The sequence below is a fragment of the Neoarius graeffei genome, chromosome 6 (genome assembly GCF_027579695.1).
Source record: "Neoarius graeffei isolate fNeoGra1 chromosome 6, fNeoGra1.pri, whole genome shotgun sequence".
NCBI lineage: Eukaryota > Metazoa > Chordata > Actinopteri > Siluriformes > Ariidae > Neoarius > Neoarius graeffei.
This window is the reverse complement of record NC_083574.1, coordinates 24,384,481-24,398,039: the sequence shown is the minus strand read 5'-3', so window position 1 is coordinate 24,398,039 and position 13,559 is coordinate 24,384,481. Positions and strand designations below refer to the sequence as shown.

General features: G+C 40.9%; 1 protein-coding gene across 4 annotated transcripts in view; it reads right to left on the bottom strand.

Annotated features, from left to right (window-relative positions):
• Positions 1 to 13,559, bottom strand: part of LOC132887819 (uncharacterized) — a 37,893-nt gene that overhangs the window by 22,008 nt on the left and 2,326 nt on the right. For 3 of the 4 annotated variants that reach the window (XM_060923478.1, XM_060923480.1, XM_060923481.1), the window contains exons 2-5: positions 9,402 to 9,608; positions 9,048 to 9,259; positions 5,097 to 5,185; positions 3,971 to 4,098 (exon numbers count right to left, since the gene is read on the bottom strand). In XM_060923478.1, the coding sequence (XP_060779461.1) occupies positions 3,971 to 4,098; positions 5,097 to 5,185; positions 9,048 to 9,259; positions 9,402 to 9,608 (636 nt within the window). Of the gene's footprint in view, positions 1 to 3,970; positions 4,099 to 5,096; positions 5,186 to 5,746; positions 5,960 to 7,965; positions 8,018 to 9,047; positions 9,260 to 9,401; positions 9,609 to 13,559 lie in introns of those variants that run through there. The other variant, XM_060923479.1, reaches the window with a different exon arrangement.

The window sequence follows — 13,559 nt, the reverse complement described above, 5'->3', positions numbered from 1 at the left end:
GGAGGAGTGTCCTCACATGCCCACACACGCCCCGTGAGCACGCTGGGATCTGTAAACACCGCAAACCCGGAAGAAGAAGAATTACGAATTACGAGAATTTCTGAAGCCTTATGCGCCTCGCCTCATCTATACGCTCTTGCCAGTATCTGTTGGCGTTGTCGGTGACAACAAGCCACAGAACCAAGACCAGCAACACTAACGACTCCATGTCCTCCATGTTTATTGTTTACTATTCGGGTCGTGAGACTACCGCTTAAAAGCTCACTGATGTCACTGTTTGCGCTGCTTAACGACATCACCTGACGTCCACCCACTTTCGCTAACTCCACCCAATGTGTCCACCCACTTCCAGCCAGCACGGTTCAGCGCGGTTGTAGTCGAAATGCAACTTCAATAGCCCCGCTCAGCTCGACTCAGCCCAACTCAGCACGGCACGGCTCAGCCGCGTTTGTAGTGGAAAAGCGGCATTTTATGTACGAGCAAGGCCTGGACTGGATGGGTTTGAGTTGAAAGTGTGAATATTGTGAATACAGCAGTAGTTTAGATATAGGCTTGAATGTATAATGTAGTATAAAAGTATAGGTATAATGTAAAGGAAAGCATAATGCTTTCCTTTACATAACTAAAGTAAAGTTCATACGTCTTTATTATCCAGTCTCCTTGTCTGTCATTTTTTTCATTTAATTTTACAGAAGTCATTAAGCATGTTCTGAATTGAAGAAATACATTTTACACAATTTTGCTCGACCAGAACACTATCTGCGCTTCAGCAGAACCCTGTCACTCCCTCCTCTCTCCACTCTGGGCTCAAGAAGGCAACAAAAGGGCAATAATATACAGTGGGGCAAAAAAGTATTTAGTCAGCCACCAATTGTGCAAGTTCTCCCACTTAAAAAGATGAGAGAGGCCTGTAATTTTCATCATGGGTACACTTCAACCATGAGAGACAGAATGGGGGGAAAGAATCCAGGAAATCACATTGTAGGATTTTTAATGAATTAATTGGTAAATTCCTCGGTAAAATAAGTATTTGATCACCTACAAACAAGCAAGATTTCTGGCTCTCACAGACCTGTAACAACAACTTTAAGAGGCTCCTCTGTCCTCCACTCGTTACCTGTATTAATGGCACCTGTTTGAACTCGTTATCAGTATAAAAGCCACCTGTCCACAACCTCAAACAGTCACACTCCAAACTCCACTATGGCCAAGACCAAAGAGCTGTCAAAGGACACCAGAAACAAAATTGTAGACCTGCACCAGGCTGGGAAGACTGAATCTGCAATAGGTAAGCAGCTTGGTGTGAAGAAATCAACTGTGGGAGCAATTATTAGAAAATGGAAGACATACAAGACCACTGATAATCTCCCTCGATCTGGGACTCCATGCAAGATCTCACCCCGTGGGGTCAAAATGATCACAAGAACGGTGAGCAAAAATCCCAGAACCACATGGGGGGACTTAGTGAATGACCTGCAGAGAGCTGGGACCAAAGTAACAAAGGCTACCATCAGTAACACACTACGCCGCCATGGACTCAAATCCTGCAGTGCCAGACGTGTCCCCCTGCTTAAGCCAGTACATGTCCAGGCCTGTCTGCAGTTTGCTAGAGAGCATTTGGATGATCCAGAAGAGGATTGGGAGAATGTCATATGGTCAGATGAAACCAAAATAGAACTTTTTGGTAAAAACTCAACTTGTGTTTGGAGGAGAAAGAATGCTGAGTTGTATCCAAAGAACACCATACCTACTGTGAAGCATGGGGGTGGAAACATCATGCTTTGGGGCTGTTTTTCTGCAAAGGGACCAGGACGACTGATCCGTGTAAAGGAAAGAATGAATGGGGCCATGTATCGTGAGATTTTGAGTGAAAACCTCCTTCCATCAGCAAGGGCATTGAAGATGAAACGTGGCTGGGTCTTTCAGCATGACAATGATCCCAAACACACCACCCGGGCAACGAAGGAGTGGCTTCGTAAGAAGCATTTCAAGGTCCTGGAGTGGCCTAGCTAGTCTCCAGATCTCAACCCCATAGAAAATCTTTGGAGGGAGTTGAAAGTCCGTGTTGCCCAGCGACAGCCCCAAAACATCACTGCTCTAGAGGAGATCTGCATGGAGGAATGGGCCAAAATACCAGCAACAGTGTGTGAAAACCTTGTGAAGACTTACAGAAAACGTTTGACCTCTGTCATTGCGAACAAAGGGTATATAACAAAGTATTGAAATGAACTTTTGTTATTGACCAAATACTTATTTTCCACCATAATTTGCAAATAAATTCTTTAAAAATCAGACTCTGATGATTTTCTGGATTTTTTTTCTCATTTTGTCTCTCATAGTTGAGGTATACCTATGATGAAAATTACAGGCCTCTCTCATCTTTTTAAGTGGGAGAACTTGCACAATTGGTGACTGACTAAATACTTTTTTGCCCCACTGTAACAACCACCAATCGGAATTCAGATTCATTCTGTTGCCAAGTAAAATTGTAACCTTTCAACGTGTCAAAGTTCTAGAGACCTCGTCCTGTTTTACCATTAGATCAATCACATATCAGCTTAAAGCAGCATTCTAAAACTAATTAAAGATCACACAGAAGATAGCCTACTCCCCCTGCCAGCCTAATGGAATGCAGTGTTTAAGGCTCCGTATGTGTTTTACTTCCATTTATGAGGGAAAGGAACATACTCCCTCTCGACAGTCAATGCGTTATTTGCTTGTAAAACACATTTGCAAATTGGTAGAATGAGTTAATCATCACATGCAAGATTTGCAATTAATCATATGAATTGCATATTATTATTCATGAATTACTACAGTTCTGAACTTCAAGTTTTAAAAGTCTGGACTTTGGAGAGATGATGGATACTCTTTTGGTGGAACACAATGGAGCAAAATATTGTGACCCTCTAATGTTGACCTGAAGTTGGCACCACTGTGGGTTGGCATTGGGTTTATGTCTCCACCAATGTTAATACCAAACTTGGATTTCATGCACATTATTTGCCAGGGAATCCCTTCAAATTAAATAAATTCCCAGCCATTGAATAGCCTGTTGAGATACTGCAGAAATAAACATCTCACAATGACCAAATTTCAGAGGGAACTAAATTTCATTGAGTTTATGAAATCGAAACGCCATATAGCTTTAAACGAGTGATGTTTTCCTCTCTCCGCCTCCTGCCCTCTATCCTTCCAGTATCAGCCTATGTTTTCCTATTTCATGGTCATCCCAACAGACCCTTTTGGTCTAAGGCCGAGAAAACACGAGAATTGTGCTGTGCATGCACGCTGGCCAGCCTGTATGGCAGAACAAAGACAACATGGCTACTTCAACATGTAAACAAACGCCTATCGACGAGAGACAACCAATATCACACCTCAAACTGAGTGAATTTTAGGAAATTTGTCAAGATTTAGGATTGAAACCACAGAAACTAAAGAAAGCACAGCTGATTGAGGAAATCATTGAAGCTAGAAGAGTCAGTAACTCAGAAAACATATGTCCAGGAACGGGCAGAGAAAACCAAACCTCAGACTCAGAGAGATTGCTGAAATGCAACAAAATACAGAAATTTGACCTTTACATGTTACCAAAATACAGACATTTTAGGTTTTCCACTGGTCATGAACTCCAGCAATTTATACATTTATGATCTGAAGCCAATCACCATAGAGTAAGAATGATACAGTTAAAAAAAAAATTTCAGGTATACGTTTCCCCGTGTTACCAGGTTTACACAAGAACTACTGAACCGATTTTAATAAAACTTTGTGGAAAGATAGGGCATGGGCCCAGAAAGAACCCACTAAATCTTGGGTCCAGATAGAAAAGCAGATCCATTTTTTTTTTTACAATTTTCTTCCACATTTCAAGAAAGGGTTGCATGGTGGTGGTATATTACCCATGTACAATTTGGTGATTGCTGTGGCAGTATGTGCTCTACTGCATGGCATTCTATTTCTATACCTGTATCCTCCTTTCCAGCTTCACTGGGACAGCCAACATCTGTGTGCTCTGCACAAATGAAATTTATCTGCATCTCTTGATTGGTCTCTGATACGACACCGATGTCAGTGCTGTTAGTTTCCTCTGCCCTAAATAAAAAGAAACAAGTTAACACAATACTTGAACTCAGCCTACTGGTACACTCAAATGAATGCACTTCAACAGAAATCTGGTAAGATATTACTAAAGTGTTTCACTATAAATTTGAATATTTAAAGTCACGCATTTTAAGAGTTGCTACTCTGTTGTAAAATTCCCTTTCCACGATACAGGATGAAGTACAAGTTACACCAGAAATTGTAGCCTCATCCACCAATTCAACCCATTTTGCTTTCACTTCATCGCCAAAGTGACATCTTAAAGGAAAACTGAAAGCAAATTTTATCATCATCAAAATTCAATTTCTCTCATTTTATTAAATATAGGAATGCATTTTTGATAGCTGTTTTGTCACTGCTATAGCAAGTTATGAGTGTTTGAAATACGCTATGTAATACATCAGTTCATATGTCAAAGCAATGGCCGTAAATGAGATTCGTTGAGACCTGTGCGAGACATCATAGGACGGAAGTAAAACGTACAGCGGAAATCAAAGTGACCAACATCTGCCAACGTTGTCAAAAGATGCACGCGCCCTCTTTCGAATACTGATGTAATCAAGCCAGAAGTTTTGTTTGTTTTCCTAGCAATCAGGAAAGTTTGAAAAAAAAAGTAGGCAGTAATCGTCATTTAAACTCATTTTTGTGCAATATTTTGTTTGGAAAACAGTTTTCAAAATGGCAGCACTGACACCTAGCTGTCGCTTCACGTTTCGAAGTCTCGTACAAGTCTCATGAAGATCGCGTGGATAAGTGACGCCTGCTGTGGACCAAACGAACTAAATTCAACATGGCTAAAAACCAAATAGGCTGATAAGTATAACATTTAATTGCAACTCGCTGCCAATACGAGTCACGATATAAGGTTGCTAAAACCGAAAACGTAATTGAATAACATGTTAATTAAGAAATAAAGCAAGTTTAAAAATGACTTCAGTTCTGTTTCAAGCACAGCATTCTCATATCTTTAATAGACCGAGAACACTTACGGAGGCTGAAAGTAATCATGGAAATGCACTGAAGTTTGTAACCGTTTCTCCATATAGTCCCTCTGCAACGTCGCTGCTGCTTCAGATGTCTGCAACAAATTATCATGTACATATTTAAATAAGTCCTGTGGATTTAACAGCTGTTGTCCTGAACATCTGTAGTAGTTGAGCACACAACTTAATGGTCACTGATGTCACAGTTTTCTTGTTATAGCATTTAAGCCATTTCTTGTATTTAAAACAAAAATATTAACTTCATGCATTTATCAAATACAAATGAAAACAAACAGCAAAGCTATAAACAAACATTATCTTATGTCAAATATGCAAAATAAATGATAGTCTAATGCCCTATTTGGGGTTACCATAAGATGTAAATAGTTCAGCAGTCCACACTGTTGTCAAGTTTATTAAATAGGCCTACTAGTTTGTTTCAACCAATAAGGAGTGTGAAGATAATACAATACTAGTATCTACAGCTTGTATGTCAAATATGTTGTCCTAATAATAATACACTACATGACTAATACCTCATTACCTGTATCCATGAAAAGAAACAACAACAGCAAAGAGTACCCATGTCGATTATCAGCTCTACAATTTAATTGTGTCCTCTGAAATGTTTTTAAACAGCAACAGTAGAAGTTTACCTTCACTATATTCTGTCTAGTTGCTCTTTCAGATCTCTTTTGTTGCAGTGGGGCGACAGATTTTTCTTTATAAGTAAATACTGAAGGCCAGTCAGTGTTTCAGGGTTCACAAAGTCTGGCCAACCACTTACAAAACAGGCACTGCATACCCTGGAACGTTCTTTAGATACAAAATTCTTCCTGTTCAATACTCTAATCCATGCCTGTCCTTTCCTGCAGGAAAAGTGAAAGAACTTTATATTGCCTCTGACAAATCGGATTGTGCATCCTACAACACCGCAACTGACGACCATTTTTCATTTCTGCCATAAAAGGACAACAACGCTCATGTGTGTGAACTCGACCTTGCTTAAGCTGAACTGGCCTATTCTTCGTTTGCAACCACGTGACCAAAACCGCTTGTGTCATTGACCACCGCCATGTTGGAGAATATACAATCAAACAGTATATGGCATGTCAGGGATCCCAGCAGTAGTTGAAAAAAATAGAGGAATGTAAGAAACTATCAGCAGGGGTCAAGGGGGCTGCCTGAAGCTGTTGAGATTTTAACATTTAAAGATGCTATAGAACACATTTTTTACATAGATTTAACATAGAAAAGCAACAGAATTTAACAATAACGTGTATCTATTTGATGCCATATTTTGTAATCAATGACATAAGTGGCAAAAAAAAATTATAAAAATTAGACGAAAATGTAGCTTTGAAGAATATACTTGCCTAAATATTCCACTGATTTTGTTATAATATAACAATAGTATCCATAGTTCATCTCATTTGTTTATTTTTTTGTTTCAAGTTAATGTCAAAACTAGTCTAATATAAGCCACATTCATTTTTCAAAAATCATGAATATGAGCAGAAATCAATGATTCGGTAATATTAGATATATACATATGTACAGCAAATACTGGAGATATTTGATTTAAACCTTTCTCTTTTTGAAAGGTTTCACTGCAGAGGAATTTAATGCTCTTTTCTGGGGTGCATCTTTCCTCCAGTTTTCTCTGCTTTTGTTTCTTTGATCTTTCCTTCTGCTTTTCTGATGTTCCTGCAGTGCTCTGAATTAAGTTCAACACATTAGAATTAAATTAAATTCAACGCATTAGAAACAAAAGCACGAACAGAGTTAAAACACCTTTTCTAGCAAATGGGCGCAGCCATATTGTTTTCTCGTTCTATCGCGTACAGTCTCGCGGTATTTACATCAATTTAACTTCCGAGTGTTCCCGATCAGCCCGGTAGATGGCGGTAATACACATCGATTGTTAACCGCCAATAAATAGACAGAAGGAGAAGAGTGTTCCCGAATGTCAACGAGAACAAACGAAGCCGACGAAAACATCGCTAAACAAGCAAACCAAATCAGAACGTATTCTGCTGGTCATTTTACTTAAACATATTTTTAATGGGACAAGAGATTAAAAAAAAAAAACACTTTCGCTAGAAAATAGCGGAATTCCGCTAAATAGCGGACGTCTGGGATCCCTGGCATGTGCAAACAGCATTCCAAGCGATAACATAACTTAATCGACTTATTTTAACTCACTGGATGGCCTTTCCAAGAAAAGATACCAAGAGAAAGTAGAGGCGATTGGATTTGATCCATATGCTCTAATAAAGACTGATTATTGCGAAGATTTGGCCATAATTCCCTCCGTTGAATATCCCAATATCGTTAACTATTTGGTGCTTCAGACCTCATGGGCTTCGAGCTCCCAAATGAAAGCTTATAAATCAACAGAGGCTTATTTTTATGTCTCTGGCTGGGTGAACACTTTGCAACTGAAAATAGTAAAACCTGACAAAGTTTTTGTCTATGCAAGGGTAAGTAATTTGACCAAACCTACAGGTAGGCATATCAAACGCTCGTTGGCCGTGCTGTGAAAACTGCACATACTGACACTCATTTAAGTTTCTAAATCTGTCATTGTTTAACTCTTGAATATTTTCTATCGTGAATACAATCATTAAAAAGCTTATAATTTCTGCTTTGCAAAGTTTTGCTCTATGAAAAGCTACACTATTGTTCTCTGCAAGAACAATGTCATTTGGAAGTAATTTATTTAATATCCCACAATTCTCTGTTAAATATTTATCATTAACCCTCCCATATTGAACCTTGTGGTGTCATATCTATTAAGAATTTAACAGTGTTGTTTACAGTTGGACCATGTAATTGCTCGGGCAATCAAGCTAGATGGCCTTTCTATAAATACCTTGAAACAGTCCATTATTTCTGATATTCTATTACCAAAGTTTTGTTTGAAAACTGATGGCATGGTTTTCCTTAGGCTACGTTTACATTACGTCGAATCAGCGGATCATCAGATTAATGTTCTTAAAACGATTGGCGTTTACACTAAAACCGTTAGCCGTGCACACAGCAACACCTCCGCAGGCATCCTGCGCTCCAAATCACTCCGCCCTGAACAGCGAGTGCCCTCTGGAGGGTGCGCACTCCAGCCCTGCACAGCTCACACAGCGCGCAAGTGAAGTGCACAAGCCACAATTCGGGACTGAGCCACTGTGTGTGTGTGATCCCAGCGCACATCACTTACCACTTGCAAGTGGAAGGATGGCAAGCCTAAAGACAATCATAACTACACAATGGGCAGTATTTGCATCAGTATTTGCAGTATTTTCATACTTTTATACTCTTTAATGAAAGGTGATACAAGGCGGAAGTCCGCGCCGTTTTTCAGCAGTCGTGTCACATGACCAACGCCAGCGAATCAGGAAGGTGGATGTCACAGTGACGTTGTCCAATGAGACGCCAGCTAGAGCTCAGCACAGCGTATTCGCGTATTCTGAATGTTTACACAGCACCGGAGCTGACACGATCTGGATTGAATACGTGGACGCTGGCGGATTCCCGTTTCCTGGCTTTTCCAGGGGGTTTAATGTAAACGGACAGTGCGTCCGCGAAGAAAACGAGAAAGATACGGTCTAATGTAAACGTAGCCTTAGTTCCTCTTGCTCTGGCCAAAAGATAAGAAAACTATCTTATCTAAAATTATATACAGCTCTTATTTATTACATTTATCCAGCTATCAAAGATACAACTAGCAGTAGCAGCAGATACACCAAACCAATGACTAAGATCTTGAAATGCAACGTTTAACTTTAACCTCATTAAAACTAGGATGAATTCTTGAAATTTTGGCAGAGCATTTTGTGATTTTGCTTTTATTTTTGGTGCAACAAGATTGAAAATTTACATTAATATAAAGAAATTGGGCAGATCACTATAAAATCTGACTTTTTCTTCAGGGCCAATTCTAAAGCTGTTTTCAGTTACCTGTAGACTTAAAAGTTTTTCTTTGAGATCATTAGCTTGGTTGGTTAGATCTTGTAGAGTTGAGTGAACCCTTTCAATGTCGTTTCTGGTCATGTCCGTCTGGCAACCAATGTCAAAATGAAGTATGGTGTCTGTCTGTAAGCATTTATCTGTCTCATTCTGAACTTCAATATCATCCATCACTATATCTGGTGCAGTGGTATGAGAACAGACTGGAAGATAAAGAGGAACTACATTTAGATGCTTGTCATTTCTCAAATTTATTTTAAAAACAATTATTTTGACTGCTTCAAAAGATAGATATCTAACACACTATATAACATATTTAGTTATAAAAAAAAAAAAAGCACTCACCGGGCAAGGACGCTTGACATGAATCTTGTTCGAGTGACTCTGTGATCATTTGGGAAGATTCTTCAATAAATTTGCGTTTCTTTCTGCGCTCTGTAAGCCTAGCATTTCGAGCTACCGCTTTAGTACCACCTTTGATTTTGTTGTGGCCCATATTTTGTGTTGGAGCCCAGTCTAGATCTGTAAAATTGTAGAGATCAGCTGGTTTCCCTAATGGAAAGAAAAAGTAAAATAAAAGCAGCGTCATCAAAAATTATATACAGCTCTTTTTTTTTTTAAGAATGAAATAATTATAGAAGCTTTCGATTGTCTGATCACACACTCGATGATTATGGCGAGATTCTGCATGACCAGACTATTAAACGATCAAATATTTCTTATATATTGCGATCTCTCATTAATAGCTAATTTGTAGCACTTACCATTGATAAAATGTTCACTGCAGACTCGTGTGGTTTTTGCTTTCTCATCGCTTAGATCAGCCCGGTTTATGTTGGACAGCCATTTATGTCTACGTTCCGTGGACAACTCTTTTGTTTTTTCTCCTTGATTATTGATAATTGCTGGAATTCTAAAGAACTTATAAGTCCCCTTGTCTCGAATAGAGTTGTGCCCGCATCCAATTACAGCACAAAGAGTAGGCATAGCGAAGAAACAAAAGGAATTTATATTGTAACAACCTCTTGAGGATATCTTCTACAGTAAACGTACGCCACACGAGTTTGTGTATATCCTCCAACATGGCAGACTTTCGGTTCAAAGCCTCATGCATAATTAGCTATGCCATCACATGCAAGCGAAGAATATGAGTCGGCTCCACTGAGCTCAAAATCTGGAGAGCTCATAGCCTAAAGACGAGTGAAGCCATCTGGCCGCCATATTACAACTCCCATCGCGTGTATTTGGCTTGTGTGTTAAACCGTGGTATCCAAATTTGCCCCAAGAAAATACCTCCTGACTATTTTTATTTTTCCTCCTGACTTTTTTCCTTTCATTACTTCCTATTATTTTCTCAACTTTACCCACATTCCTTGCATATCTTTATTGCGCTCCCCTTCCAGTTCAGTCTCTGATCTTTTTTTTGAATGTCTGCAGTGGGAGTGGTAAGATGGCGGCCAGCTGGCTTCGCTCTGACGAGCCTATGAGCTCTCCAGATATGAGCTCAGTAGTTGGCTCTAATGTTTCTAAAAAACAGCCAAATAGAGGGCTACCGCGTGACGTCACCGTACCGCGAGATTTTGTTAGGGCGCCATATTGGAAGACCTCAAGTACATACATACATACGTACTCATTCATTTCATTCATTCATTATCTCTAGCCGCTTTATCCTTCTACAGGGTCGCAGGCAAGCTGGAGCCTATCCCAGCTGACTACGGGCGAAAGGCGGGGTACACCCTGGACAAGTCGCCAGTTCATCACAGGGCTGACACATAGACACAGACAACCAATCACACTCACATTCACACCTACGGTCAATTTAGAGTCACCAGTTAACCTAACCTGCATGTCTTTGGACTGTGGGGGAAACCGGAGCACCCGGAGGAAACCCACGCGGACACGGGGAGAACATGCAAACTCCACACAGAAAGGCCCTCGCCGGCCCCGGGGCTCGAACCCAGGACCTTCTTGCTGTGAGGCGACAGCGCTAACCACTACACCACCGTGCCGCCTCATACGTACTCAGTGCAGATTAAATGAAATTTATTTTTAATTTACTACTTATCTGGTTTTATTTATATATCTTTGAATTATTTGGACATGGGGAAAACTATATTTAAAATCCAAAGAGGGTTGGAGGGAGGAAAATTAAAACAAAAGAAAGAAATGAAATATATACATGGATTAAAGCAAAAAAAAAAAAAAATTATCTGAAAAAAAAAAACCCCCTCCATGTCGTTGGCCCCTACCACGTCAGCGATGCGTCAAATTTTAAACGCCGTGTTGTCCATTATCCTTTCGGCCCCTACTTATAGTACATTTACATAATTTTAACAATGACTAAAGCTAAGGCAAGACTTTACCATTGTCATTACTGGCTATTCATGATGAAACATCAAGTTTTCAGCGCAAAGTGCAAATTTATTTCAACAATACTTTAGTAATGCACAACAGTGGTTCAGAGAAAAGTGCAAGTGCAGTCGAACTTGAACCATGCTTTCAAAAGAGTGGAACAGAAAGAAAAATAAGAAAATCTGTTGACATAAAACCAGGAAACAAGAAAAGTAAAGTGAAAGTTCACTTATGTTTCTTCGCAGTGAAGCGAAAGGCATCTAGTTTTTGCCATTGCTTCCATAGACTTTTTTTTATGGCAAACTACACAAAAGCACACACCTGCCATTTTCATCTTTTTGCACCATGAACTAAATGGCTTGCCATTATCGCCCATTTCATTTTGCCAAGCCCATCTCCACTTATTCTTTACCGTTTTGTCGATGTCTGACACATCTGTGCCTTCATTTAAAAGAAGCGCGTCCATGCTGGCAAAACCGAAAGTAATTTGACGCGCTCTAGTGATGGAAATCGAAGGGCCTATTGAGGTATTTCACCTGACGTCACAGGGTCACGTGACGCCCCGGTGTCCGCCATTTTGAAGGTCAAGCTAGCTAATATCAACAACATAGTAGCTAGTATGTTACTGTAGCAATGTTTACGTTCAGTCATTTGGATGACTGTCAAAACCTTTCAGTCTCAAGTTTTTCCTTTACTGTATTTACTAGTTTACTGTAATTATGATCCGGCAGCTATTTACACCGGATCCAGTGTAAACAGCTGCTGGAGCGCGCTCCGGCTTGCTCCCCCTCAAATTAAGCAGCGCGCTCCGGCTTGCTCCTGGAGTGCTCCGACCGAGGTTCCGGAGCGCGCTCCGGCTTGCTCCCCCTCAAATTAAGCAGCACGCTCCAGCTTGCTCCCGGAGTGCTCCGGCCGAGGTTCCGGAGCGCGCTCCGGCTTGCTCCCCCTCAAATTAAGCAGCACGCTCCAGCTTGCTCCCGGAGTGCTCCGGCCGAGGTTCCGGAGCGCGCTCCGGCTTGCTCCCCCTCAAATTAAGCAGCGCGCTCCGGCTTGGAACAGCAGCGTGCTCCGGGAGTAAGCCGGAGCGCGCTGCTTAATTTGAGGGGGAGCAAGCCAGAGCGCGCTGCTTAATTTGAGGGGGAGCAAGCCGGAGCGCGCTGCTTAATTTGAGGGGGAGCAAGCCGGAGCGCGCTGCTTAATTTGAGGGGGAGCAAGCCGGAGCGCACTGCTTAATTTGAGGGGGAGCAAGCCGGAGCGCACTCCGGCAGCTATTTACACTGGATCCGGTGTAAATAGCTGCCGGATCATAATTACAGTAAACTAGTAAATACAGTAAAGGAAAAACTTGAGACTGAAAGGTTTTAACAGTCATCCAAATGACTGAACGTAAACATTGCAACAGTAACATACTAGCTACTATGTTGTTGACATTAGCTAGTGCTAACAGCTAGCTGCTAGTACACTGCTACAACACAGACACCGACCCTAATAATACAGTTCTTGGTCATTGCCTGGTAACAGCAAATTTATAACCGGCCATGTCTCAACAGACTAAGAAGTTATTTCAATTACATTTAATAACATTTTGTTTATCCTGAGGACCGAAAGTAAATGAAAATGTGAACAAACCTTAGCTGTAATAAGATGGCGACCACCGGCTCCAGGGACGATCCACTGATGTAGGCATGTTACCCAGCCTGACACAAAATATTTGTAGGCATCCAAACTCTTATACGCTTTCAGATCAATACCTGTGTATGGCAATGGGTTTTTAACGACATAGGTATACAGATCATGTGGGCCGAAGTCAGGTAAAGACGAGGGCTTCGTGTACTTCCGAATGTCAGTGAACAATCCTGGTGGAAGCAGGTAAACGTCGTTCTCTAAGCCTGCTATCCTCAGTTTTTGCAAATACCTCTCCCTCTGCTCGCCCTGTAAATGCCCTATGTCGCTGGATAGTGAAGGTGTTTTCTGCATCTCGCTCCTTTTTCTTATATGTTTTTCATTTGTCGCCTTCCTCGCATTCAAACCGATTCGAGCCGTGACGTCCAAAATGGCAGCCTAACGATGCATTACATGACTTGGTCACGTGGGTGAAAAACCTCAATATCCGGTGGCCTTATACGCAGTACTCGACTTGAGGGGGGAGGC